This window comes from Octodon degus, unplaced genomic scaffold, assembly GCF_000260255.1.
Source record: "Octodon degus isolate 3935 unplaced genomic scaffold, OctDeg1.0 scaffold00260, whole genome shotgun sequence".
Classification (NCBI taxonomy): domain Eukaryota; kingdom Metazoa; phylum Chordata; class Mammalia; order Rodentia; family Octodontidae; genus Octodon; species Octodon degus.
Genome location: NW_004524836.1, coordinates 280307 through 307637, shown reverse-complemented (window position 1 = coordinate 307637; position 27331 = coordinate 280307). Strand labels below are relative to the sequence as shown.

Sequence of the window (27331 nt, the reverse complement as noted above, 5' to 3'; positions counted from 1 at the left end):
CGATCGCTGCCCGGATGTAGTGGTCAAAGAGACTCAGCAGGGTTTGTGCTTGCTCCCTGTCAAGAGTCTCACTTTGGAGGGGAGGCACCAAGTGTCCCTCACCACTGGAATCCTAAATTGTCTGAGTTTGGCATGAAGTTCCTAAGGCTCATCCCTTGAAGGTTCATGGGGTTGATCTCCCTCTAGAACACCTCACCAAGGCATCAAGGTTTTTGCCCATTGTTTATCCAGCCCGACCATATTTTACGTAAAGGATCTGAATTCCATAGGATAAAGTAACATAGTTAAGGAGGCCCTAGGACATATATTCCATGTACTTTACCATTTGTAACTGGGAACAAAGAAAGCACACCCAGCGTAGCTGTAACAATCGAGGTTATTAGCCAAACTTGCAAACGTCTGCAGAAGGCAGAATGATGAACTAACATGCACAATCTGAGACCATCGCCTCTGTGTTCTTTGGGTCCCTTAAAGTGCCAATTTCTGCCACCATTCTGGTCAGCCCTTTATGTCACTCTTGGCTGAAGTGCTCAAACAGGAAGGCAGTGCTGTAGTTTGGGTCACTGGCCCACGTTTGAGGACACAGTCCCCATGGGCTGCTACACTGAGGAGGTGGGACTTCCTCAGTCCTCTTCAGGGCTAGTGGGAGGTCTTTATGCCACTGAAGCTATGCCCTCGAAGAGATTCAAGGGCCCTAGGCTCTCGCTCATCCCCTTGCTTCCTGGTCACCAAGGGATCAGCTTTGTTCCACCACCCTCTCCTATCACGATGCACTTCTTTACCACAGGCCCAAAGTCACAAGCTAATCAATCATGGACTGAACCTTCCAACTGAGCCCACATAAACGTTTTTCTCTTGTAAGACGTTTACTTCAGGTATTCTGATGTAAGAACAGAAAAATGACTAACACAGCTACTCAGTTTCCCAAGCTTCCACTTGGCTTTCCCTATACTCAGTGAACCCATCATAAGAACACTGGCCAGAATTTTTGTTACCAAACTTCTCCCTCAAACAGGGAAGCAACTTGGTTATCACAGTATCAGTTCAACCTGTCCAGCAGTCCTTGAAATGCTTCATGTTCCTCCTTTGCAGAAGACCGGATTATTAAATGGCTATGGATCCCTTTGGGAACACAGTGACACCTACCCTGTACGGAGGCGGTGGTTCTTCCTGGTACCCAGGCCCCTCTTCAGTTAGGGGCTCTTGCTGAAAGCACTGGCTCAGGTTCAGAAACTGAGCAAGGGATGACCAATTATATTGGGGTGGTCACCCTCGGGCTTTGTTATCCAACCTTGATTTTGTCTCATGGAACATAAAGTGATCCTTTTGACTATCTATTATGCTTATAAGGGTGTGGTGTTGTATTGCCTGCAGCCTAGGACTCCTTGACTACCACTCCCACTTGACAGCCAGTACACTGTGACCCTCTGACTTTTGGCTATTTACATACCGCCACTAGACCATTGCTTTTCAGCTTTAGCGCATGCTGCCATCAGCAAGCTAAGCTCTGCGGTAGTCTTTCCCTAGCAGCAAGAATGACCCATAGAAATCTATCTTAAATTCAATGCTGCTTGCGCCTTGTCATCAGAGTATCTTCAAGGCCTTGTTAAATGTAGCAGAACTGGCCTCCTGAGAGCTGTCCCACACTGTTTCGTGACACCTGTGCCAAGTTGCTGCTAAATGGTTTCTATTGGGCACTTTCACAGAACATGATCATTTGACAGACCTTCTAGAGCCTATCCATTCTAGTACACACACGTCTCTTGGGCTTTGAAGTCCTTTCCTCCATCTGTCACAGCAAGCCTGGCTCACAATGGGCCATTACTTTTGCCATGCTGCTAAAAGCCTTCTCCCGTCATCCCTGCCAGGGTGTTAAACCCTGTAACTTAGCATAGCTTTAGCCCACAATCCAACAACCCAACGAAGGTACTCCCATTGAACTCTAACTTTCTAGTCTCATGTTCTAGGTCAGTGGTGGCGAACCTATGGCACGCAGTTACTGTTCTTAAGACGAAAGATATTAAAGGTTGGGTTGTTTTTTCCAAACTAAAACCTCAGTACTCGGGTCTAACTGCAGTCTACACTAAGTGGGTTTGGGGTTGTGGTCTTGCACTCAGTCTCTAAAAGGTTTGCCATCACTGCTCTAGGTAAAATTGATTCCAGCCTCAGGCATCCTCCCTTAGCTCATCCCAGTAGCTAGCTCCGTCTTGTCATTCCTCTGCAGCACAGCCTGCTGCTTCAGTTATGGGATCTCACTTTAGCTTTGCTCAACCTTAATTACTCTGAGCCTAGGAAAAAGCAAAGTCCTGAAAAGGGCCCATGCTGCCGAGGCAGAAAGCTCTTTGCAGTTAGGCAGTCTAGGGATGGGGTAAAGAATGCTTGCCGAGATGGCAGGGTGTCATGCAGGCCCGGGAATTAAGTCTAGGGAATAAAACACTTTGGCAGCGTTCACGTGCTATGCCCATCTCTTTAGGTCTCAGGGTTTCCATAAGAGCACCTGACCCGGGCATGACAGATCTCTCCTGGCTGGCAGCCACCTTGGAAGTCTGTCCACTAGAGGTTAGGAAGCCTTGAGGTTGGTCCTCCATTTCTTAGCCCTCCAGCTGTAAGACATGAAAACCTTTTTCCCAGCCAAAGGCCCTCTGGCTTCACACCTGGCTCTCCACTGCCTGTTACTGCCCTCAGCTGTTTCCTGTGACTCTAGAACAAGAATGGGATGGCACGGTCACTCAATTATTCTCCGCACAGCTGTAAAGCCAGCCAGGAGTGTTTCTTCTCTCCCAACAGGATCCCAGCTCAGGTAATGTCAGCTGTAACCTGGGAGTTATGCCGCCAACGGCAGCTTCCAGACAGCTACGCTTTGTCTCTATGTAGGTTTCTGGGGCCAGGGAGATGGCTCAGGGGAATAAGTGCTTCCCTGGCAAGCACAAGGGCCTGAGTTCAATCCCCGGTTCTGGGAAAAAAAAAAAAAAAAAAGTGTAGGTTTCTGTTACCTACTCCCTAACAGGCCAAAGAAAAAGTAAATAAAGCAAATGGGTTACAGAAAAGTATTGAAATGAAAAACAATTTTAAAAAATGAGAAATATAATGTCAAAAGTAATGAAATAGTACTAGATTTATTCAAAAAGAAATTAATATTATTTGTTACTGTGTCTATGAAAACAAGCTAGTTGGTCACCTTTGTCAATACATTTAAGCATTAAAAATAAGTTCTGTTCAGGACATTCATTACAAAGAAATGAATGTGTCAGCTGTTACAAACATGAATGGCTGCTTACCAGCAATATGTAATGAATTTAGGGTACAACAACATACAACTTTCATTCTGTGAAGAGACAACAAACCATTTTATCCATTACATTTTACAAAATCAAATAATGAATCTCTAAGCAATGCTTTTTGATAAAATCGGTAATTTCAAATAAATATATTACCAATCTATCCCTTTGTCCTATACATATGTATCTAACTGCCAAAACCTACCAAATTACTGCAATCAGTTATACTTCAATCCACAATATATTTGTTCAGACCAATAAAGTCTTACCTTTGAAGTGCATTTTCTTATGCTAAAAGCCTTTAAAAACGCTCTGCCCTACTCCTGGGCCTCCTGTGACTAGTCTTTGGCACGAGGCCTAGCTGAGGGCGCTTCTGATAGCCCACACGATTCATGAAGACGCATTTCCTGTTGCTCTCGCCAGCGGCCACCAACAACAGGCAGGCAACTCGTCTAGTTCTCCTGCTCCTCAAAATGGGCATAGCCACTGGCATAGGTCCTTCCTAAATTCAAATTAGTAAACAAGTCTGAGGACTCAGCATCTGAATCCTTTGCACCATCCTCTTCTTCCTCTTCATCGTCCTCCTCCTCCTCCTCCTCCTCCTGGCAGCCAGCGTCGCTGTACTTGTCAGCTGACAGGTTCTTCCAATAAGCATCGTATCCAGAAGCTCCGTCCCCCTCTTCAGTCCCAGCCTGCCTGCCAAATTTCAGGGAGCGTGCTAGAAAAGACAGGCCCACAGCATTCTGTTAATTCCAATCTAAATGCCCTCGTTTTCGTCTATAATAAATAAAAGTACATGAACTTCACTGACTGCTCTCCAATGAAGATGGCCCATTAGTTTTCTAAACTTTGTATGTAATGAATCTGTAGGCACAAGCAACAATGATTATAGGGTCATTTTATTAAATGTAGAATTAGTTTAAAAATTACCCTTCACTTCTACATTAGCAGCAAAACAAAGTTTTGTGCAGGGCAAAGAAATCATACTATATCACTGTGCAACTTTACTTCTGATTAGACGAGACACTGTCAGAGTCGCTTAGAGTTATGCTTTTCTCCTGACATGTTCAGTAGAGTTAAGCTTCTCCCTAACGAACTGTCAGTTGTACTGCTATAATCATGCGTGGAGCAGTCCTACTCCTTCCTAAAAAGTTCTCTAATAGCCGCGAAACAGTTTTCTATAGAAGTGAGGTGCTGCACCACAAGCACTGCTCCAACACCACACACCTGAAGAGGAACTCAGAATGAACCTGACTTTTAATTACTGAAAATCATCACCACTTCAACATTGGGGATGGACTAAATTACTTAATAGCGAAGCCTAACCAAACAGAAAAGTCCTTTTTTCAATCTCAGATTTAAGTATTTCCTTGCACTAAATATCATTATAAATGTTGGTGCTTTTCTTAAGTTAAGCTGAAAAATTACACTTACATTACCAAGATTTAAAAGAAGACACTAAATGTTTCAAAAGTTAAAAAAGGGAATCTATAATATAGAAAACAAAAGTAACTTCTGTCTAAGCTGAAAGCAAATTCCTGCTGGCATCACAGCCTTACTTGACATGCTGAGGTCCTTTGTCTCCTGAGTTTCATGTCCACACTTAGGGCAAGGAGGCTGCTTTCCTTTTTCCTGCTTAAATACCTTGCTTCTTGTATGTTCATCACAGAAACAAGCCTACGTACAAGAAGTAGACAATAAAGTAAGCAGCTAGTTTTTGAAATATTAGCATTTAGTGTTTCACAAGAATTTGAAGATACAGTTGGTTGCAGCCTAGTAACCAAGAACTTTGTTGGGACAGTCACAGTCATGTTTTTAATTTCTTTGGGGAAGTAGTTTTGCCAGGACTCGCTGACCCACGCAGACCACAACCCAGAGACTGACCACATGTAGTGTGGCATGTGGAGGCGAGCGCCCAGCGGTAACACCTGAGAAGCTCCAAGATCCCTGCTGGAACAACAGTTAACAGGGTGCTGACGCTCACAGAGTATGCGGGGCAGTGGCGAAGCAATTACAAGACACTCAACATTGACAGAGAGCGGCAGGGGAGGGGCCAAACAGGAATCTTGGCGAAGGTCTGTAACAGAATGTGGGTACGGAAGGGTAAGCAAAACCGAGTGTCGACCAAAGGCAACCAAACAGACACACGCAATGTCCAGAGCCTGAGAGATCGACACCTTCAATGTGCCGATGGTAGCTGGGACAAGGGAACATAGCTGGGACAGAAAAGAGACTGGGGAACACAAGACCCAGGGAAATGTTTCTGGGAGTAAGGGAGCTGAGCGCATCTGTTTAATAATATGCGACCGCCAGAATGCTGAAGACAGCCTAAAGAAACAGAACACGAGGCAAATTTTCACTCTGCTCAGACTCTTCTAAAAGGATACACTTTAAGATTATTTAAAATATATTCCCAACAGTTTGGTCAGAACCTTCTCTGCAAACATGACATGTAATAAACACTTATGGAAAACCCTGGAGACATGAGCTAGTAGCAACTACACTACAAGCCAGCTGGATAACCAAGCAAGGCCACTTGAGCTTTCTCAACTTCAATTCCGGAACCTCAAACGTTAAACTATATAATTTTAGGTCCCTTATAGATATACATAAGGCTACTGCATGTGGAAACAAAATAGGGATTCAAAATTAAATCTTAAAAAAAGACAAAAAATATATAAGCATACCTTACAACGAAGACACGAATGCTGACCAAGCCGATTACATGAAACACCTACAAAAGACAGATTTGTCTTAAAAATCCTGTCCATTTTTCAGTTCTCATTTTCTTTTTTTATTAAATCAAATATTCTCAATGAAATCACAGCCGTGTGTTCATAGGTGCCTGTGTCTGGAGTCCAAAGCTATACCTACGCAGAGTTCCCAGGCCCCAGATAATGTCATTCCATTTTATATTATACATTCTGCGAGAGCCTTGAAGAAAGCCTCACACGTACAACACACTTTTGAATGTTTTTTAGCCCTTGAGACTTTTCTACATAATGCAAGAATTATATGAAAAAAAGTATATGTGTGTGTGTGTGCTGTATGCATATCTCAGGTCAATGACTTACCAATTTTAAATTTATAGACAAGTATAGAAATTATCAAAAAAAAAAAAAAAAAAAAAAAAAAAGAAAGAAAAAGAAATTATCACTCCATAGCAATTAAAGAACCAAATTAAAAGGAGTGAATCTAAGAATTTCAGTTTGGTTTTTTTCCTATCATGGCAACTACTATTTAATGAAGGCTAAATGCCAAGTACCCCACACTAAGGTTTGCTGTGTATTCTTTTTACAATTAACTTTTTGAGAAAGAAATTATCCAGAAAAGTGACACCATTTTTAACTAAACACTGATTCTCAACCTGAAAATATGTAACAACTACATATGCAAATACAGGTGTCTGGCACCCACCAGACTTTAAAAGATGGGCTCAAAAACAGGCTCTCCAAGCATATGGCCTGGCACCTACGTTTCTTAAAAGCTCCACAGCTTATTTCTGATATACTCTACTATATAAGAACCAGTGCAAACAACTATCAAGAACAAACTTGAGGGCAATGGAAATAGAAGGGGGACATAGGCAGGTCTGAGTGTATAATAACTTGAAGGGGAAGCTGACATCTGAATATCAGAACCAGGAAATCTACAAGTCCTATAATGCCCAGCCAAGCCACAAAATGAAGAAATGACAAGGGGCCGGGATATAGCTCAGCAGCGTAAGTGCCTGACTTACCAAGTGCCTGCCAAGCACAAGGTCCGGAGTTCAATCCCTGGTACTACAACCAAAAAAAGTGGGGGGTGAGGGGATGCAGCCAGATAGCTCAGAGGACTAAAGTATCTGTTTAGGCAGAGCACAGCAGACAGGGTTTGATCCCCAGCATGCCATGCCAGCCCCACCCCCAGGGCAAACTGAGATGGTGATTGAGACTGGGCATAGTGGTGCACACCTGTAATTCCAGAGCTTAGGAGGCTGAAAACAGAAGAATCACTACGAGTCCAATCTATGTAGTGAGACCCTGTAGACCCTGTACTAAATACAAAAAAAAAAAAAAAGAACTGACGAAACTAACACACTACTGACATTTGAAATCTGAAAATTTCCGGACTATGTATTTTCACAAAACAGAAAACAGACACATGAGTAAAATTATGACTCAAGGGGCCGGGGAGATGGCTCAGTAGAATAAGCTCTGAGTTCAATCGCTGGTTCCACAAAGAAAAAAAAGTTATGGCTCATAAAAGACAGCATAAAGACCTGATTCCTTCTTCATTAAACATTTATAATATACATAATCTTAAGTATAAGGAAAGCTAATTATTAAAAAAAAACTTACATTTAAAAGTTTCGGCCTCCAAAACTTGGCAACTGGCTTGATGCTCAAATTGATCGTCTTCACAGAGAAAGTTATGGCAAAAAGAACAACTGAATATTCTGCCTCCTGGTAGATTGAGACAAATCCACAAATATAAATATCATAAAATGAAATTTAGAAAACTCATCTCTAAAACTGCTCAAAAGAAAGTGATTTCTAAGGTGCACAGCCTTTTGCTTTGTGGTAAAAACTGAAAACACTTGAACTCAAACCACAAAATGTATTCCCAGAATACCTTGGCTACATACGCAGTGCTCAAAGAGATCACCTGTTCCCACCATAATTTTCTCTGACCTGCTTAGGTGAATGCTAACATTCACAGTTACTGCTGATACAAATCCTTTTCCCAACGAAAGTGATCATCAATATAGTACAAGTAGTTACAATGGATGGTACTCTTAAAATAATCTTACAAGCTGGCAGTCAGCATGCATAGTCAGCCTTCGCGTGCACAAGACTGACTGTGTGCATTCAGCCACTTACCATGGTCCCACACACCTCGCTCACACTCGGCACACTCCGCATCCGTAAGAGGGCAGGCACAGGCATGGGTGCTGAGGCACTTCCTACCGTGGCAGACCCATGCCTCACAGAAGTCACATATTGCCCCCTGCAACAAGAACAGGACAGTCTGTCACTGTCACTTGATCAGCTGCAATCACTGTCTAAGTAATTGGATCACAATCCTCTATATTTAGTGATTTTTTTCAAACCTCAATGAAAGGGGAAACTCTATGAAAGCTCTTAAAGTTTAAGTCAAAATACAGGGTTCTCTAAAAAACTACTTCACCAATAACTATGTACAACATATAAAACTGCACTGTGCAGCAAAAGAAAAAATAATCAAAGGGCAAGCTATACCCTTCTCCTATAAATTAAGGAGTTGCAAGTATTGCCTTCAAAAGAACTCCAATTCAAAGGAAATTAAGCTTTATTGTCTACAAAAATTTCTTTGAATATGTAAGAAAAATTCACTTTTATTTATAAAATAGTCAAATAATTTTTGTCCAATAACTAAGAAAACACTATCTGCTATTGTTTTTAAAATAACTTATGCTTCAAATCATTACAACCTTTGTGGGGAAAAAAAAGTAAAGCATCTGACACTAAATTGTAGGAGAAAACTCAATTCCACATAAACATGGTAAGAGTATGTCTTTCAATAACAAACTGACACCTGTAGAATATTAATCTAGAAGGAGTAGAGCTAACTGACCTTTCCTTTATAACTGAGCATATTAAGTTCCAAGACTAACTCCAGGTCCCAGCTTTGGATTCTGACTGAGCTGAAATTTAAATGCTGACCTCCTAAACCTCAGTTCATTATTATACTAGTCAAAGCTCTGTAGGTAACAGGAAAAGCAGCAACTAGGAGGAATGATTTTTGATTTGTAAAAGCAGATAATCAGTATAGCCAGCAAGTCCTGTAACTTCACTTAAATCATCCAAGTTCTAGCAAGAAAAAGAAGCCACTTTTAACTTAGATACTGTGGAGAGTTTAAGGAGATAAGTCTACAAATGACAGGAGAGGGCTTCTGAAAAATATCAAGGGATAGCACACATCCACACATGAATAGACAAGGGGAGAGAGGGAGTAATTACCAGTACTGAGACAGGCAAACTGGGGTGAGAACTGCCTGGATGCAGGGGGAAAGTCGGCCTCAAGACAGAGACTTGTATGCTCTGAGAATGTTAGCATAAGTGGAGTGGTTCACTTGACACAAAATAGTATTACCTTCTTCATTAACTGCAATTTGGATGTGAAACATAAAATAACAAAATGCAGTAAAACTGGTAATTCATATTTAATAGAAAATATACTTTTGTGAAAATAAATCCATCAATTTGTTTTTATTTAAAAACCTAAATTTCCTTACAAAATCCTGTATACAATGAAGAGACTGTACATACACACATTTTTGGAATGTATTGCTTAAAAGGAAAAAAAAATCTAATAATCTTACATTCTTTTGGAATTCAGTTGTTAACTTAAAGGTTTGAATACTGGTTAACATACACAGTAAATGATATTTTGTGAAGTCTCCTTAAGGTGCACACGAAAAGTGTCATTGAGAAATGAATTAAGGAGACAGGAGACAAAGCACAGCTATTCAGACCAAAAAAAGAAAACAGAAAAATTGGTCAGAAAGACCTTTTACTCATGCTTGGAAGCTTTACCAAGATAGAACCAACAAGCGGCTTACCACCATTGCAAGGCCGGTACTGTACACACCGGCGTGCTTTATGACACAATCTGAAGACTTCATCATGCACTTGGTCTTTCCTAGTAAAGAAAAAAATGTGCATTCTTAGTCCTGCAAAAGTAGTACAAACAAGTAGTCACTAACTTCTCTTGATCTAGCCTAAGCTTCAAGAAAATGCTTGAAAAAGAAAGCAAATGAAATCAGTATCCTTTACTGTACATAATTAAAAAGAAAAATAAATGTAACTGAGCACTCATCTGAGGTGAACCCTTTGAGATCAGAAATGTACTAATAAGCCTATTAAAATACATGACAAACTTATATGCTAACTCAGCCTGCATTAAAATCAAAAATTGCAGGTTATGCTTACTAAGTTAATTTTGACAGTTTAAAATCGCTTGGATTTTCAGATAAAAACATTTTAAAAAGCCACGCTTTAAACATGAAGTTTACATTTTATAATTTACGCAACCCATCTGTTTATTCATTCGAAAAATTTACAAAGAGCCCCCAGGTAAACATTTTTCTAATAATTCTAACAGAATTTTGAAATAGTGTCCAACTGAGCACAAAAATGAATGCATTATTTCAATTAAAAATTACAACATACTCACAAAAGGTTTGAAAACTACCAACCTAAAACACTGCCAGAAAACCTGGTATTATGCGAAGATTAACGATGGCACATTAATCATGCATCTGAGACTTTACAAAGTAGGACAGCAGAGAAAAAGATGCTTAACGTTCTAGTACCTTGATTTCCTGAGGAGCAAAGCCAGACAACAGGAAACGGGAAGGGAAACTGGGAATGCAGCAGCTACCCGCCAACTGCTCCATGCCTAACGCTAACGACAGCACACTGGAAACGCACCCAAGTACTCCACTAAAATATCCACGCCCAGAGACTAGACTAAAGTCTGGTGGGATCCAACCTCTACATCTCCCACAAAATCTAGTTTCTCATTTTACATTTATCTGCCCTGCACAAAATAAAGATGTAAAAGCAGGTACACCAGTCATCCATGCAGGCCGGATTTCTTTTCCATCAATTGCAGAATACAAAAAATATATCACTGAAAGCGAGAAACACCCTAGAAATATTCAAAGATGCAGTCCCAAACACTGCTTACCATCGGCACCATGAGTACATTTAGATACAAGAAATGGAGACAGTCAAATTGTTCTACCTGAAACTATCATCCCAAAAATAAAGGAGATGCTCGTTCAAATAAAAATTTGAGGGGTAGATCTGGAGCAAATAAAAACTAAATAGGTGTCTTTATCGAAGATCCCCAGAACTTTGAACATACAAATATGTACTAGAAACCTAGAAGTGTAACTAAAATCTGAAAGGTGCAATGGATACTGTGAAAGGGAAAGTTTGTTCACTGGGAAGGAAGGGCTGGGATGAGGAAGACGACAAATGAAAGAGGGGAGGAGGACACTTTTAAGTACACATGCAGAATAGTTCGGATGGTTGCACTGCTGATCTCAGCTGGTCTTTTGAAAGGGGCAGTTAATGCTTAAGACATTTTTCTATTTATTCCTTCTGTTTTCTCTTTCTCTTGAATTTCTTACAACTTTTTTGTTACTTTTTTGTTTTTTCTCTAAACCAGTATGGCTGGTGACCTGAACGGCTGGCGCAGGGTGGCACCTTGCAGTACGGCAGCCGCTGCGGAGCTCCTACTGCTTTCTTTGGTTGAATTTTGTATCGTTTCTGATGCTGGGGTTTTTTTCCCCCTATTACTATTATGTCCTCTTTTAAAAAATAAAAAAGATACCCATAAGACTAAGGTGGTATAATTAGAGATTCAGAATCACCAAATGTTTAGTCTGAAGGTTTTTTTTAATATTTAAAATAGCTTGCTAGCACCTGTACCTATATCTTACCTTATTTTCTACTATACATCAAAGAAGTAAAAATTTGATGTTTTCTGAGAGTCCAAAGAACAACTGATGTTATTTCACTAGTAGTAAGACAATATTATTGTAAATAATAACAAATCCAGATTCAAATTGATTAACTGTCAAGAAGCATGGGTTCTTCTATACTTACCACACTGTGCGCAGATTGGTAACTTCTGAACAGCATTACAAAAGTAACAAAATGCTCTATTCTTCTGCCGTCTTGTCATGTAAAATAAAAATTTTAAATAAGATAAACGTCAAATAAAAGACAGAAGGGGCTACTTTATTATATGGATATAGAAAAAAATTTACCTCTGACACTTGTCACATTCCTATAAAAAGTAAAAACATCATTAACTTTCTGTTCAGTATCTTGTATTCCAATTACAATTTAAATAGTATTACATCAAATACCCCATTTCCACCACATATGAAAGCAGCTATATATATTTAAACAATAAACATACACTCTATCCATACCACACTAGAAAAGTGGCATCATAAAAGAAACAATGCAGTGGTGTTTTATTCCCCATTTTTTTAAGAAGTCAAATGCTACAGAATGAACACAAGAAACAGTAAACACAAAAGATCACAGAATATGCACATTTAAATACAGCTTTAAAAGAACTGATCCCCACAGCACTTTTCCAATCTTGCAGGTCCACTCTCTTTGGAGGATACCAACACTGTTCTGCCTTTTTCCCAGGCATAGCTCGAACTCTCTCTTCTCCACACTTCTCCTTACTCTAATGCTTTTTGTTGACTCTCCACCTAATGGAAATTCTAGTGATAATCCCACCTTCTCTGGGACTGCATCCCTACACACACACAATTTTATCATCTCTTACCCCTAATAAATGTATCTTTATTAAAATATTTACCAAGCTGTACTCTCATTACATACATTCATATATGCCCACCCCTGTTTTCTGCCTAGAACCCCTCTTCTTGTGAAATGACGTGACACACACAGCAGTCCCTACTGTCACTCCTACCCTATGTAATCCTGCCGTTCCCTTCCATAAATGTTAGTGCTGGGATAACACTAGCTCGTGACAAACACATAATAGAGTTCCTTCTGAGCTCAGCAACAGAAAAAGAGATATATGGAAGCTACAAGCAACTAGGAAGCAAAGCAAATAAAGTCAGAGAAAACAGAATACGCAAAACTGAATGAAAGACAAAGGGTGGACCTCTACCCATCCCAGTGTATGACAAGCTGTGGTCCAACTACATAATGAATGATTAAATTCAGAACCTGTATTAAAGAGCCACACTGCCATTTGCTCCCTCAAAATACTCTCCTCGCTCTGAACACACTTATCCCAACATTCTTGCCCCTTTCTGAAGGAGTTTTCGAAGTCCTCTTTCATGAGTGTTCTCGGGAGATGTGATCAACAGCACTGTAAATGCTGCTGGTGAGTTCCATTCAACAGAAGAAAAGGCTTTAAAAAAATCAGTTTTTCATCCACCTTCCTCAGTAGAACGGCACCACAGGACTTCTGACTTGTCCCCAAAGTCAAAGGGATCATGAAAGATCAATGTTTGTAACCAATTCAGGACTCTGAAGTAGGCGTGAGAGCACAACTGAAGACGCCAAAAGGGCCTTCAGAACTGGTTCAGAATGTGGCAGAAATGATGGGATAAGTACATTCAAAGCACAGACGAGCATTTTGCAGATCAATAGCAATGTGTCTGCTACAATAATTAATTTGTCTTTAAATGTAAGCATCTAATTCTACCTCATAGCTACAGCCCTCCCTTTTCAGCTACTTGCATTAATCCATTATCCACTCAATAAACTATTTTCCCCACAATTATGTAAGTTCAATTTCTATCATTTATAAACAAACAACTGAACTGTAAGCTTGTAGTTCAGGGACACCAGCTCATTCATCTATAAAACACCATAGTACCTTAAAACAGTACCCAAGGAGCCAGCCAAATACCTCAGCGGATTAGGTCAGGGGTTCAATACCTGTGCCTGCTGTGCCGGCCCCACCCCAGGGGCACACTGAGATGGCAATTGAGACTGGGTGTGGTGGCACATGCCTGTAATCCCAACTTTTGGGAGGCTGTAAACAGGCAGATCACTATGAGTCCAATCTAGTAGTGAGACCTTAAATATCCTGTAGACCCTTCTCTAAAATACAAAAATAAATAAATAAAACAGTACCCAGCAGAGTAGATATACAATAAATGTTTACTAAATTAAGGCACATAAAGCATTTCACATACATTTGATGAAGCTAAAGGCAAAAAAGTGAGGAGGAAATTGTGATAGGGCAAGAGTGTGAAAATATGGAGAAATGAGAATGACAACATGATAATCATGTGCCATCTCACAACTTTCCCCAAAGCAGCCAGAAATCATCAAGATTCATCCATTAAGACCAGGAATAAAAGGTAATAATAGGACAAGTAGCTAAAAGAGACATCAACAAGTTAGGAAGATCAACAAAAAGAAACAAGTTAACCAAGAATTGCTAAGAGAAAATGATGGCAACCCAAAGACAAGCTGAGTGAAAGGATGCAAAGGTGATGTCACATAGTGGTAAACGCCACACAGTTCCTGTTATTGACTCTTGCTCAGTATCATTTACCACAGATATGGGAGGTAACATGCTAGGTTTTATAAATAATAATCAAAAACGACCGCTAGGCGAAACGAAGAACATGCTTCTCACACTGGTTCTGGATTAAGTAATGTAATATACGCAGAAACCTTGTACTCACGAAATTGTTCTCGGGTGGATACACAAAGAATCTTAAATACCAACTGTTATTTCTTAAAAACCTGTTACCATTGAAGCATTGCACGGGTGCTTGGCTAGGTCTACAGTGCTCCTTGACGCCCTCAGCTGCTTTTCGCGTTCCCTTCGGTTCTCAGCCTTCTTCCGGGCACCAGTCTTTTTTTTAGGCATTTTCTGCTCTTTCTGCACAAAAAACAACAAGGAAAAAAAAACAGCAAAGGGGTAACTGTCAGGTTTCATTTACTATTTTAATAAACAACAAGAACAATAATAATAATAATAAAATATTCTTACTCTCCTTGAATTTTAGTAGTCTGATATTTTCATGGTTAAGCAAACTATAAACCTTTATGAAACAAGCACACATTAATCCAAATAAAACAAAACACTTTTACTACCAAACTCTTAAAAAATGTAAACATAAACAGAAATTATCCTAAAATTTTGCCCTAAGGCTTAGAGATGCACCTTGTTTTAAAAAATAAAAAATAAAAAAAAAATACGCACGTATCATCAAGAAGTCATTTAAAAACATATTTTTCAATCTGAATTGCTTTTAGGGGTCTATATTCAGGTAATTCAATTCCGCCAAAACACTGAGTGAAACAAATCTGATCAGGTAATATGTAAATAAAACATCACAGCTGAGTTAAATGTACTCAAACCACTGTCTTGGTATCAGAAACACTACAGGTATTAAAACCTGAAAGCTGCCCTTCCTACACGCAGGGAGCTCTTCCATATGCAGTTGTGACAGTGTGCATAAGCAATGTACAGGAGTACACACGTGTGCTCTACTATTTAAAAGTAAGGACTTTTAAAACTGGCTTTCATCCCTTCACCTAAAAAACTATAGCACCTAGAGGAGCAAGCCGTCTTTAAACCGCAGCTTTCTGAAATCACCTGTCCACTCAAAACCCCAGAGGGGGCAGGGCGGCACGGACCGCACGCACCAGTCTTAGAGTCAACAGCGTTCAGGTCACTCGGAAAGGTCACTTCGCAGAGCTTAAAACGAAAACTCCAGAGCGTGCGCTGCCCTGGGCAACAGCGGCCAGAAAACAGGCACGGGGTGATCACGCGGCGACATTCCTGCGCGCCCCAAGGCGTCTTCTGACCTCGCTAAGCACAAGTGAGCCTCATCCTTCCCTCCGACTCCTACGGCCCCTTAGGGGTAAAGGCCGTCCCCCAGCCTCACAGAGGCGTTCAAAGGGAGTCGCCCGGCCCGCGAACCAGGGAACGGCAGGGTCACGGGGTTCAGAGGCCGGCCCGCAGTCGGGGACCCCCCAGGAGGCGGGACGCCCTGAAGTGACAGACGGTCGCCACGCGGCTCCGGGCTGCGGCGCGGGGCACGGTACCTCGCGCGGCCCACCTCGGGGCGGCCCGGCTCACGCGGGGTCCAGGAGCTGAAAGGCGCCGCGCCGGCACGCAACCCGACCCCGGGACCAGGACTCCGGAAAACGTTCTTCCACCCCGACGACCGACCCACCGACAGCGCTGGTTTCCGACACCCGGAGAAGACCCGGATGTCCTTCTACGTCACGGCTCCCTTACGGCGCACGTCACCGGAAACGGCTCGTCGAGCCCCGCCCACCTTGTGCGACCCGCCTCTCGTGCCCCTTTTGAGGAACGGGAGGCTCATTGAGAAGGCAAGTTGTGACGCGGAGAGGACGCTGGGGCAATGGAGTGCAAGGCAGAGAGGGACTGAGGGCCTAGGAATCGTATTTAAAAATTGAAAAACATAAAAGGAAGCAAAAAAATCTTGAAGAGAAGTCACCCAAACAATTGGAAACCATTGCACTATCTCGTCTCCCATGCTTCGCATCACAGACTGGCCTTCAGTTGCCTGATGAAGTTTGGGTCCACCTTCCTCTGTTTCCTGCTTCCCGTGTCCTCGGGTTCCTTCCTTTATGAGTACATTCTGTCGCATTCTCAGATGTGTGCTCTGCCTTATTACCCTCTGCTGGGGAAGCCTCTGGCTTTCAATTTCACTGAAGGGAGGCTTTCTGTTTCTACCCAGCCCTTGCCCCTCAGTGAGGAAGACAGAGCCCGGTACCCCATTGTCACACAGGCCATCGGGACTCCGTTCTGTCTGACTGTGTCACTTATCCTTCATCGCTGCTGTTTTATCCTCTCTCTTTATTAATGAAAGCCTGACATCCCTTCTGCCTCTGCCATCATCCATCATCACCTTAACAGGTAAGTAGAAGGCCTACTCTCCTAAGTCCCTGATTTCATCTGCAGCAGCCATTACTTCTGCTCTACTCTAGGAATCCACTTTCCTGACTATACCTCAGGGCTTGTCACCAAATGGAACCGTTCTATCACTCAAAAGTAAAGTGCAAATGTCTGACTATCCAAACATCCTGTTTTCCCTCACACAATTTTCCCTCCTCTTAGAGTCTTCAGATTTCTTCATCGCTGTATTTTCTCTTGATCATCTCTGCTTCCTCCTGTCTTCTTTTTTAGTAGCTTTGTAAAACACAGTTCATTTCTTCATTCCACAATGTGTCACGTTTTCTTTCTGATTAAACCAACTGGAATTCTGGAGATTTGACTTTTTTCACCTATTTAGCCTTGTGAAGGGCTGGTAGAGAAAGAAGAAAAAAGAAAGCCAGGGTGAAGTGAGGTGGGGAAAGGGGAGGGGAGGGAAAAAGAGACACACAATCGTGATTCAACTTTAAATTCGTGGTCACCAGATCAATAACCTCTCAGAAATGCCCTCCAATCCCCCTACATTGTCCAAATTGACTCTGTCATTCAGATTTGTCACATAACTATCAAATCTTCCTTTCCTCAACCTTACAGCAGTACTTCAATTTTAACACATTTTACCACTTCTGAATTCACAGAGAAAAATAGAATAATATTAATAACAGCTAACATATAATAATTTTTGTTCCTGGCCTAATTACTTTCTGTGTGTAGCATTAACTCAATTTTACACAAGAGGAAATCCAGGTGGAGACACAATTACACTGCCCCAAGATTACATGGATAATTTGGCTTGTGTTGTCATTTAATGCAGCAGTTTGCAAATATTTTGGCCTAAAGGACCCTTAAGAACTTCTGAGGGCCATAATAAGTTATCTCTGTGAGCTCTATCTATTAAAATTTACTATGTAAGAAATTCAAATTGATAAAATTTTAAAATATTTCTTAATTCATTAAATATCATTCAGTAAATGATAACATGTTAATAGAGTAGTATTTATATGAAACAGAACAGTGCTTTCTGAGACAAAAAAAATAGAAGCATAAAACTGCCTTTTAATTTTACAAATCTCTTTAATGTGATGCTTAATAGAAGAGAGGTGGATTCCTATGTCGTGCCATATAAAAAATTTTTGCTATTTCCTTTTTCCCAAAGTACAGTTTTCCAGAGAAAGCAGAAAGTACTCTCTGAGAAAGAACTGGGGAAATCACTAGCATGTACATTTTTTATGACATCCCAGAGCCTTCCATCCTTGGGACCTGGCCTTTGCTAGGTTGATAGTCTACAGATCCAAAAGCTGGCTCATACCTAGAAACTGGACCAGGACATGTGACCCACTATTGCACCATTGTCCCTCAGCATCTTGACCATACATACCTTCTTTGATTGTACCAGCCGAGCAGTATCTTAATTTGCTGCCTATTGATTTTATCCCTAGGGACAAAATTTGCTGTATATCTCTTAACCTCAGGGCCGTACCCCACTCCCTTATTTCCGCACAGCTCTTGTTGCTCATTATGCTATCTGGACCAGGGTATGTTGTAACTTGACCCTACCTGTAGATTGAGTGGTGAGGACAGCTGGAAGCAGACCTTGACAGTGGCATAGTTTATATTGCAAAGAGAAGCCTTCTGGTGGTTTTCAAGCCAAAGGGAGCAATAGCCATTAGTCAGGAATACTGGGTCACATTCCAGCATAGAGGGTTCAAGAGAATCTGGAAATTGAAGATTCTGAGGCATTCCCACCTAGCCAGCTCAATCAGCGGCTCTTTCTTTCTGATGTAGCCCTATGGCTTTGGCATAGCAACCTGCTGGGGCCTGTGGTTAATCTCTTTTGGAGCGCTGCCACACTTACGATTAAAGTGCCAGGCCTGTTCCTCAGCTGTTCCTGCCATTGCATGCAGGATAAAAGCCTCTTTATTTGCTACCAAAAAGAGCTTCTCAATTATCCTCTTAGATTGAAATAGCCAATTAACCACTCAGCATTTTATGAGTTCCAAAAATCAATTTTACTTAGCAACAGTCAATGTTTCTGTCCCTAAGGTTAGTGTTTCCCTCATATTTCTCAAATGCCTGATTCATTACACCCACTAGAATATTCTTTCCATTAGAAAATCAACACAGTTCATTACTGCTCAAAGTTTTAACTACTGCAGTTACCTCCTGCCATGGTCTCTCTGTCTTATACCTGTCATCTGTGAGGAGGTCCTCCCAGGCAGTAATGTGGCTATTATTCAAGTCATAGACCCATCTCAATGTCTACTTTCTTGGGCAAGTTCTGGAAATGACTGTCTTAGATTGACTTATGCAGCTGGTGCACTCTGAATCACAGATGAGGATAAGAACTATATTTGAGAATGCTTTGGGGAGCACCAGCTATGAAGGGAGTGAACCAGCATTAGACAGAGGAAACAACTGCTCTTCCGTACATTCCACATGAAGGGCTCAGCTTTGAAGCCAAGATATCTTTACAGAGTTATTTTGAGTTAGAGCAGGTAGACTGGGCCTTTATACACCTGCAGCATTCACTCACTGCATGCAGGCTTCCAAAAGGGTGGCTTGTGACCTTGACCTAGTCTACTTGTGAAGGGGGCCAGTAGTCAAATGTTATCACCTTATTGCACTCCCAGCAACTGAGGAATTAACCCCATCATCCAGAGAGAATGATGGCAAAAGAAATATTTAGACAAGCACAAAAAATCCTGTTGTTCACAGATACTCAATGAAAGAGTTCCAAAAGATGTGCTTCAGGAAGATGAAAATTCAAACAGAAAGAAGGAAAGAATAAAGAAAGGAATAATTCATTTAACATATAGGAGAAATCTGAAACATGTAATTACATCACATATATTGATAAGTAATTTTTATGAACTCTATACAGAACTAAAATATGTCTTGGTACATTGTACCCACTAGAATATTCTTTCCATTAGAAAATCTACATAATTCATTACTGATCACAGTTTTAACTACTGCAGTTACCTCCTGCCCCAGTCTATGTCTTATACCTGTCACTGGCAAGGAGGTCCTCCCAGGCAGTCAAGTGGCTAATATAATACAATTCAAATCAGACCTTGACAGAGATATGCTTTAACAATTCGATTGATCTTAAAATTCATGGGAGCAAAAGCCATCATAAAACCAGATAACTTTAAACAGAAGCAGAAGAAGGGTACCTTTATTTATTTTAAAGCTCTACTATAGTTATCAGCTGCCACAATAAACACAAGTAACTGATAGAAGGCTTAGCTACAGATACAAGAACATTTGGGTAAGTAATGTAGGACGTATTTGCAAAAGTGACAAGAGATGTATTATTTAACAAATAAGTCAAATTCTTTTGGTTCATGAAAATAAAATTACATATCTGTTTAAAAGCGAAGATAAAATAAATTTCATATGAATTAAAAGATTTTAATGTAAATACATTAGTATATTGATAATATATTATAAATTGTATATTAGATCTTAATATAAATAATTATTAGCAATAATGTCAAACTAGTATAAGGAAATACCTTTTGTTTGGAGATAATTTCTAAAGACACAAAAAGGAAAAAACTAAAGAAAATAATAAGCTTAACTAAAAAATTAAAACTTCATTGTAACAGAAGACATCCTAAATACAAAAAGGAAAAATTAAAAATGAAGATGAGTCTTCATTTCTGTATAACTTGTAACAGATTTATAGACAGAATAAATGAAATACTATTGTTCAGTTAAAAAAACTGTATAAACAGTCTGAAAGACTCAGACAAATTATAGAACTGGAAATCTAATAACCCAAATCAATACCAACGTGAGGTGTCATTTAATGCCTATAAGAATAGCCAATTTTTTAAAGGCTTAATATGTTGAGTAAAGGTAGGGGAGAAATTTTAATATAGTAAACCTGTTGTGGAGAGCCAGTTGGCCATGTTGAATACAGGAAAATGTGTGCAGACCAAAAGATTCTGAAATTCCTTTCCTAGGTCTCTAACAAATGAAATAGTCTGCAAATGCCCCTATGGTATCATAGAACAGTTTGATAACAAATTTTAAACAATCTCTGTTTTAATAAAGGAAAATAAATCACAGGCTAATTACATAGCAATTAAGATTCATTAACTTACTATTTAAGTACCAACCAAAGTAATCCCAAAGTATTATACAGATTTAGGACAGGGTCTATAGGGTCCACAGGGTCTCACTACATAGATTGGACTCTTAGTGATTCTCCTGTTTTCAGCCTCCCAAGTGCTGGGATTACAGGCACCATGCCCAATCTCAGTTGCCTTCTCAGCATACCCCATGGGTGGGGCTGGCATGGCTTGCTGAGGATTGAACCCCAGCCTCTGCTCTCTGCCTAAGCAGGTACTTTAGTACATTGAGCTAGCTGGCCAGCCCTCCTAAGGCATTATATTTGATGAAAGAAGACTCAGGGGAGATAGCTCAGTAAAATAAGCGCTTTCCTGGCAAGCACAAGGGCCTGAGTTCAATCCCCAGTTCCAGGAAAAAAAAAAAAAAAAGAATGAAGAATCAAGCTGAAATTCCATATATGTAAAATTTCAAAACAAACATCCTGTTGTATAAACTGTTTATGGACAGTTTATACAATAATGTGTACATAAAAGTGTCAAAACTTGCCTGGCTTTGGTTCTGTGGAAAGGAAGACATGAATGTCATGGGACCTTAACTACACATTTAGTCAACCAAGCAACACTAATTGAAAAACACATGTAATATCCACCAGAATTGCCAAAATTAAAGACTAACTGCCAAGTGTTGTTAAGGTATAAAACATCTTGTTTAGGAAAACATATCCAGTTTGTGAGGTATAAGTTAGGACTATCTTTAAAACTTATTTATGATCATATATTGAAAGATACATATAAAAGGGGTATCTATCTATGTATATATTTTACATTATAGATAGTCTTTAAACTTGTGACTGGATTCACTAAACTGTAAAAGAATTACAGCAACAGTATTTACAATAGCCCCTGAACTCCTGTCAGTCCATTTCCCCGTAGAAGCAGAATGGATAAAGTAGTCATGATGTATTTATATAACAAAATATTGTATGCCAACAAGAATGGAAAATCTACAACGTCATATAACACTAGAGATGATGCTTTCAAAAATATCTGAAGTAAAAGAAGCTTATAGGGAAAAGAAGCCACAACAACCCCATTTCAGAAATAGTTGAAGCCAAGCAAGGAAACAAGCAGGGCAGTGATTATCTTCAGCAGAAGGCAGGGACCAGGAGGGATCGCCAGTATCTTCCTTGAGCTCCAAAACACTTGTTTAGGATGACTGCATTCAATCTGTGACCATTCGTCAATCTAGAAGCTTATGATTTATGTAATTTACATACTATATTTTATTACATGTTTTAAAGAGGACTAACTAAAAGGAGAAACAAAATCTGATTTACAGACTTAAAAGAAGTTAGACATAACAGTTCTTCCTTAACATTTTCATGCTATGGCAAAAATAGAAAATACTATGTATAGGGCAAACAGGCAGAAGCAAGACAAGCATGTCTGTTGCCAGAGGTAACCCTTAATGGCATCCCCCCTCCTTCATTGTCTTTCTTTGATAGGAAGACAAAATCCTTACTGTTTATTTCTTCCTGAAAAGGATTCATTGCATTCACATGGCAGGCATTTCTCATACATATTGTTTGTGAAGCAAAAGATCTTCCTTGTGTCTGGTCCCTGGCTCAAGAGTTCAGGTCCAGGCCTGCTTTCTTTTTTTTTTTTGCGGAACTGGGGATTGAACTCAGGCCCTTGCGCTTGCCAAGCAAGTGCTTGTTCTACTGAGCCATCTCCCCGGGCCCCCAGGCCTGCTTTCAATCCATCTGCTCCACACAGATGGACTGCGTCAGACAGGTGGAGAACTATGGACTGCAGGACTCCGCTAACTATTTGAGAGCCTTTCAAGATAGGTGTGGTGGCACACACTCCAGTAATCACAACGTTCAACAGACTGAGATAGAAGGATCGCTGAGAATTTGAGGCTAGCCTGGCTTAGATAGCAAGGCTCAGCCTCAAGAAAAAGTGGGGCTTGTAGGAGGGGCTTTCAATACTACTTCCTGTAAAATATTTGTGTTCATTGAATTGTACGAATAAAAACTCATTTTATAATGTTACATATACATACATGAAATACAGTTCTTCCTCTAAAAGGAAATCCTGTCTTATGGTACAACTCATGGGAGCTGAGGACATTTTGCGAAAGGAAATAAACCAGCTGAAGAATAACTGTTGCATAGCTCAATTTACATGGAGACATCTAAATGGTCAAACTCATGGGAGCAGATTTAGATCGTGGGTGCAGGGCAGCAGGAAAGCAGGGGATTGCTAATCGCAAGGTGCAAAGTTTCAGCAACATGAGGTGAATATGTTTTAGTGATCTGCTGCAGACTACGTCAATATTCCAGTCAGGAGTACTGTACCATGCCCTTAAAAGCTGCAAAAGTAGATCTCATCTTAAATGCTCTTTCCACAATACTGTAAACTTTTTAAAAATTCATTTTCCTGCTCATAAAATTACTTTCCAAAACCAGACATCTGGGCCTGGGGAGATAGCTCAGTAGAATAAGCACTTGCCTGGCAAGCACAGGGTCCTGAGTTCAATCTCAGGTACCGCAAAAAACAGAGGAACAACAACAAAAAAAAAAGACATCTCTATTATCCATCTTTTATGCATCCCACCCCCCCCTTAGGATCAGATAGAAAATACTTAGGGTTAACAAAACAATTGCATGACAATTGTTCTTTTAAAGCACCACATTTTTTAGCTAGACTAACAAATTATTCTTTTTACAAATGTGTGTGCATTGTAGAAAAGCTTTAATACTCTCTGTGACTGGCTTGCAACTTATTTCTCCATTTTCTTTGGTCATCTCGCCCTATTATGCCCTGGCTTTAAGGAAAGATTTGAATTTTTCTTTTAACTAATTAGCTTTGAAGAAGAGACAATTTCTAAGTATCTAAAACTTGTATCGTCCTTTTTAGTTTACTAAGATTTTCACATTTATTATTATATGTAAAATAAAAATTCTTTTGTACTGTAGACATTATGTCCACTTCACGAAATCGAATTCACCACTGTTCCCCAACAGTGGATGCCTCTCCCCTGGCATCTTAACTCGCTGAATGGAAGACCGAGTTCCATCTGTGTAAGCCAGAAATCTGGGAGTCAGTTCAGTCACTCTCACCCCTCTAAATCGCCTCCTACTCACTCAGAGTTTACAATATGACCTCCAGATTGCCTGTCAAGCATGTTTCCTCCAAGTCCAGAGCTCTGTCTCTGGCAAGATGGCAGAGAAACCATGTAAGAACAAAGCATACGGGGCTGGTGAGATGGCTTAGTGGTCTAAAGCACCTACTTAGAACAAGCTAAGCAAAGCACAGGGACCACGGTTCAATCCCCCAGCGCCACATGCCAGCCAGCCCTGCCCCCTGGTGGGCTGAGCTGGCCACACACACAAAATAAATAAATAAATAAATAAATAAATAAATATTAAAGAGAACAAAGCATACAAAATAGTGGATAAAATAAAGCAAAGTAAACAAGGTAAAAAGTTCTTCCAGTGTTTGACTAGCTGGCAGGAAACCAAGCTGAGACTGGAAAGAATGAGAAAGTGGGAATCCTGACAGTAAGCAAGCTCGGAAGCTAACATTTGGCTGGGACCATCTGAAAATCCACAGCGACCGGGAACTTGGATTCTAGTCAGTAACTCACACACAGGAGACTCAGGCCCTGTGACCAAGGCTAGAGGGACGTGGAGTCAGGGCTCTTACACAGAACTGAGGCCCTCAGAAAGAGCAGCATCCCTACTATAAAAACAAGGTTAAAAGTAATATAGCCACAAATAAGATAGTAGGGACACTTTCCTTTGTCACCTGTATCTCTTGATGGACTGAAAAAAATAAAAACTTTCATAAAGGTTGAAATCCCTGATATCTGTCACTAAGTCCCTTCTTCCCAGGTTTCTTGAAAATATAATTGTGATAGTATGGCCAGGACACTTAGCTCAGTGCCTGGCATGTGGGGGACATTAAGAGCTAATCGTCTCTCTTTGCTGCCTAGCTCACAGGGACTCACAGCACCTGGTGTCGGCCCTACTCATACCTCAGTACTGTATGTCTCGTCATCCAGTCGTCTCCAGGGGGCCTTTCAGAGTATTTAATGAAGCACTGTCTCTGTAATACTTGTGATTCCGAAGCACTGAAGTGGGATACTTAAATCAGATGGGAATTGAAGTATATGCTGCGAGGTCTCAACTCAGAGTGAGGAAGGCACCTGCTCTGTTTCCATTTCCTCTCCTATTAATTTCTTTAAAAAATTTATTTATTTATTTTTGTGTGTATGTGTGTGTGTGGCCAGCTCAGCCCACCTGGGGGCAGGGCTGGCTGGCATGTGGTGCTGGGGATTGAACCGCGGTCCCTGTGCTTTGCTAAGCTTGTTTTAAGTAGGTGCTTTAGACCACTGAGCCATCTCACCAGCCCATCCTCTCCTATTAATTTCTTCTTTCACTTTAGGAATAATCATTATTGCAAATGAGTATGAAACTTGAGAGAGGATGAGGTTTTTTTAAATTGACTAAAATATTAAAAATAAAAATTGTATAGGGTCATGGAGATAGCGCAGTGGTCTAAGTGCCCGCCTAAACAAGTGCAAGGACCCAAGTTCAATCCCCGGCACCACATGCCATGCTGGCCTCACCCCGGGCACACCAAGCTGGCCTCCAAGATGGAGCATGGTGCCACACAGCTGTAATCCCAGTATTGGGGAGGCTGAAACAGGAGGATCACTATGAGTCAGAGCTGCACAGTGAGACTCTGTGCCAGATACATAAAATTTTTTTAAAAATTGATGGTGAAATAAAATTGCCCTTTTTCCAAATCTAAAATGCTATTTACTATTAATTTCCACTACAGGATGATTTTTATTCAGTATAGCCATCTGGGTGACAACAATTGCCAGATATCCTACAATAAAAGTAGGTAAACTCAAAGGAAAGGTTAAAAGGATAGTTAATTGTTTTACTTTCCTATTTGAACATTAGTAGAATAAAAATACATAGATAACCTTCACTGCCTTGCAAACAGATTCAATATAATAAAATATGAAATGTGTTAATGATTGTACTTGAAGAAAAAGCTTACCATAGAGTCAGATTGTTTTTATTGGGAGCTTCAGATATGGTCAGCATGATAAATATCTTATATCAGATAATAACTTGATCTAAATTAGGTTCAATTTTTGAAGAGTTAAATTACAATGTCAGTAAGGATTTCTTGAACTAACAAACATGATTTTATCCAGTCCACAGCTATCTCTGTAACTGACCATAATGAAGCAAAACACTTTAAATTACCAAACATACAAAATAAATGCAATTTTACTGTGATTTTTTTAAGCCCAGTGCCTAAAGATGTTAAGACTACAATTATAAATCACATCAAAATCCATGACTCAAAATATAATTTGGAAACTACACTCAACTGAAATCCTAAATGAACATGCATTCAACAGGGTACAATAGTTTATTTTTCTCTCATGTCACAAGGAGTCCAGGACATGTAGAATGATTCAAGAAGATTATTATGGAACACTTTGGGATTATGTCCCTGCTCATAAGGATAATATTTACAAAAAAAAAAAAAGATTTTTAGGTGGAAAAACTTGACAAAGGGAAAGAGTGACAAAAAGTGAATCACTCTCTGTAGACAAGCTTCCCTGAAGGCCCAGCCGCAAAACTCTGCTTCAGACAGTGACTAGCCAAATCATGTGAACATACCTTGGTACTGGAGGACTAGCACAGAAAGCTGTTTAGTTGGACGTGTTGAAACCCTGAATAAAAAGAGGGTTTGGCTATTGAGGGAGAAATAGTTAGTGGGTAGGAAACTTGCAACTTGCCCACACTTAGATTTTTTAATATTCAGTGACAGGAAATTTAAAACCCATAAGGCTGCTTTTTAAAAACAATGGTTCTAAATGGAAAATAATGTTCTTTAAAAATTCTTTCTAGTATAAAACAATTGGATCCTGCACAAGACATCATTTCTAACAAGGCTAGGACAGTCTCGCAGGAAGTACACTCTCCTGGTACCACTGCCCTCTCTCGGAAAACACTGGAACTTCAACCGGCATGTTAAATGTAAGCAGCATCTAAGAGTCCTGGGTCTGAGGGCAAAATCAGGGTCAGCATGAGTAACAGGACACTGTGTTCCGCCAGAACCAGAGCAAGGAACTCTGTCAAAAGCTCAAGGTCGCATCTGGAATGTGACAGTCATATAGGGCCCCAGGTCAGTGGTGCTGGCTGACTCCAAAGAAGCAGATGTGAGTTCTCACCGGAAGAAAGAGTTGTCTGCCTGAGTGTCCAGGCCATCTGTGAATGGCCAAGCCTAAACTCGCAGTAAAAGTTATCAAGTGTACACAGAAGTGATCTAATACTAAAACAGAGCAAAAAACTTGAAATGTGATCAATCACATTAATATCTTAAAAGCAATGAAGTAGATCATCTCGTGGCCTTGCCAGTTAGCTCATTTGTTTAAAGCACTGCTCCGGCAAATGTAGTCAAGCGCATAGGGCTGCGGTT

General features: G+C 40.3%; 1 protein-coding gene across 2 annotated transcripts; it reads right to left on the bottom strand.

Annotated features, from left to right (window-relative positions):
* Positions 1 to 3158: 3158 nt before the first annotated feature.
* Znf330 (zinc finger protein 330) lies at positions 3159 to 16061 on the bottom strand. Of its 2 annotated transcripts, none has more exons than XM_004646207.3 (10): positions 15881 to 16061; positions 14577 to 14708; positions 12082 to 12101; positions 11918 to 11988; positions 9862 to 9941; positions 8141 to 8267; positions 7619 to 7723; positions 5966 to 6012; positions 4838 to 4955; positions 3159 to 3996 (listed from the first exon to the last, which is right to left on the bottom strand). In XM_004646207.3, exons 2-10 carry the CDS (start codon positions 14694 to 14696, stop codon positions 3731 to 3733), a joined length of 954 nt encoding a protein of 317 aa, XP_004646264.1. In that variant the 5' UTR covers positions 14697 to 14708; positions 15881 to 16061; the 3' UTR covers positions 3159 to 3730. The 2 variants fall into 2 exon arrangements, with proteins under 2 accessions (XP_004646264.1, XP_023562258.1); XM_023706490.1 differs by lacking the exon at positions 15881 to 16061 and adding an exon at positions 15429 to 15874.
* Positions 16062 to 27331: the final 11270 nt, after the last annotated feature.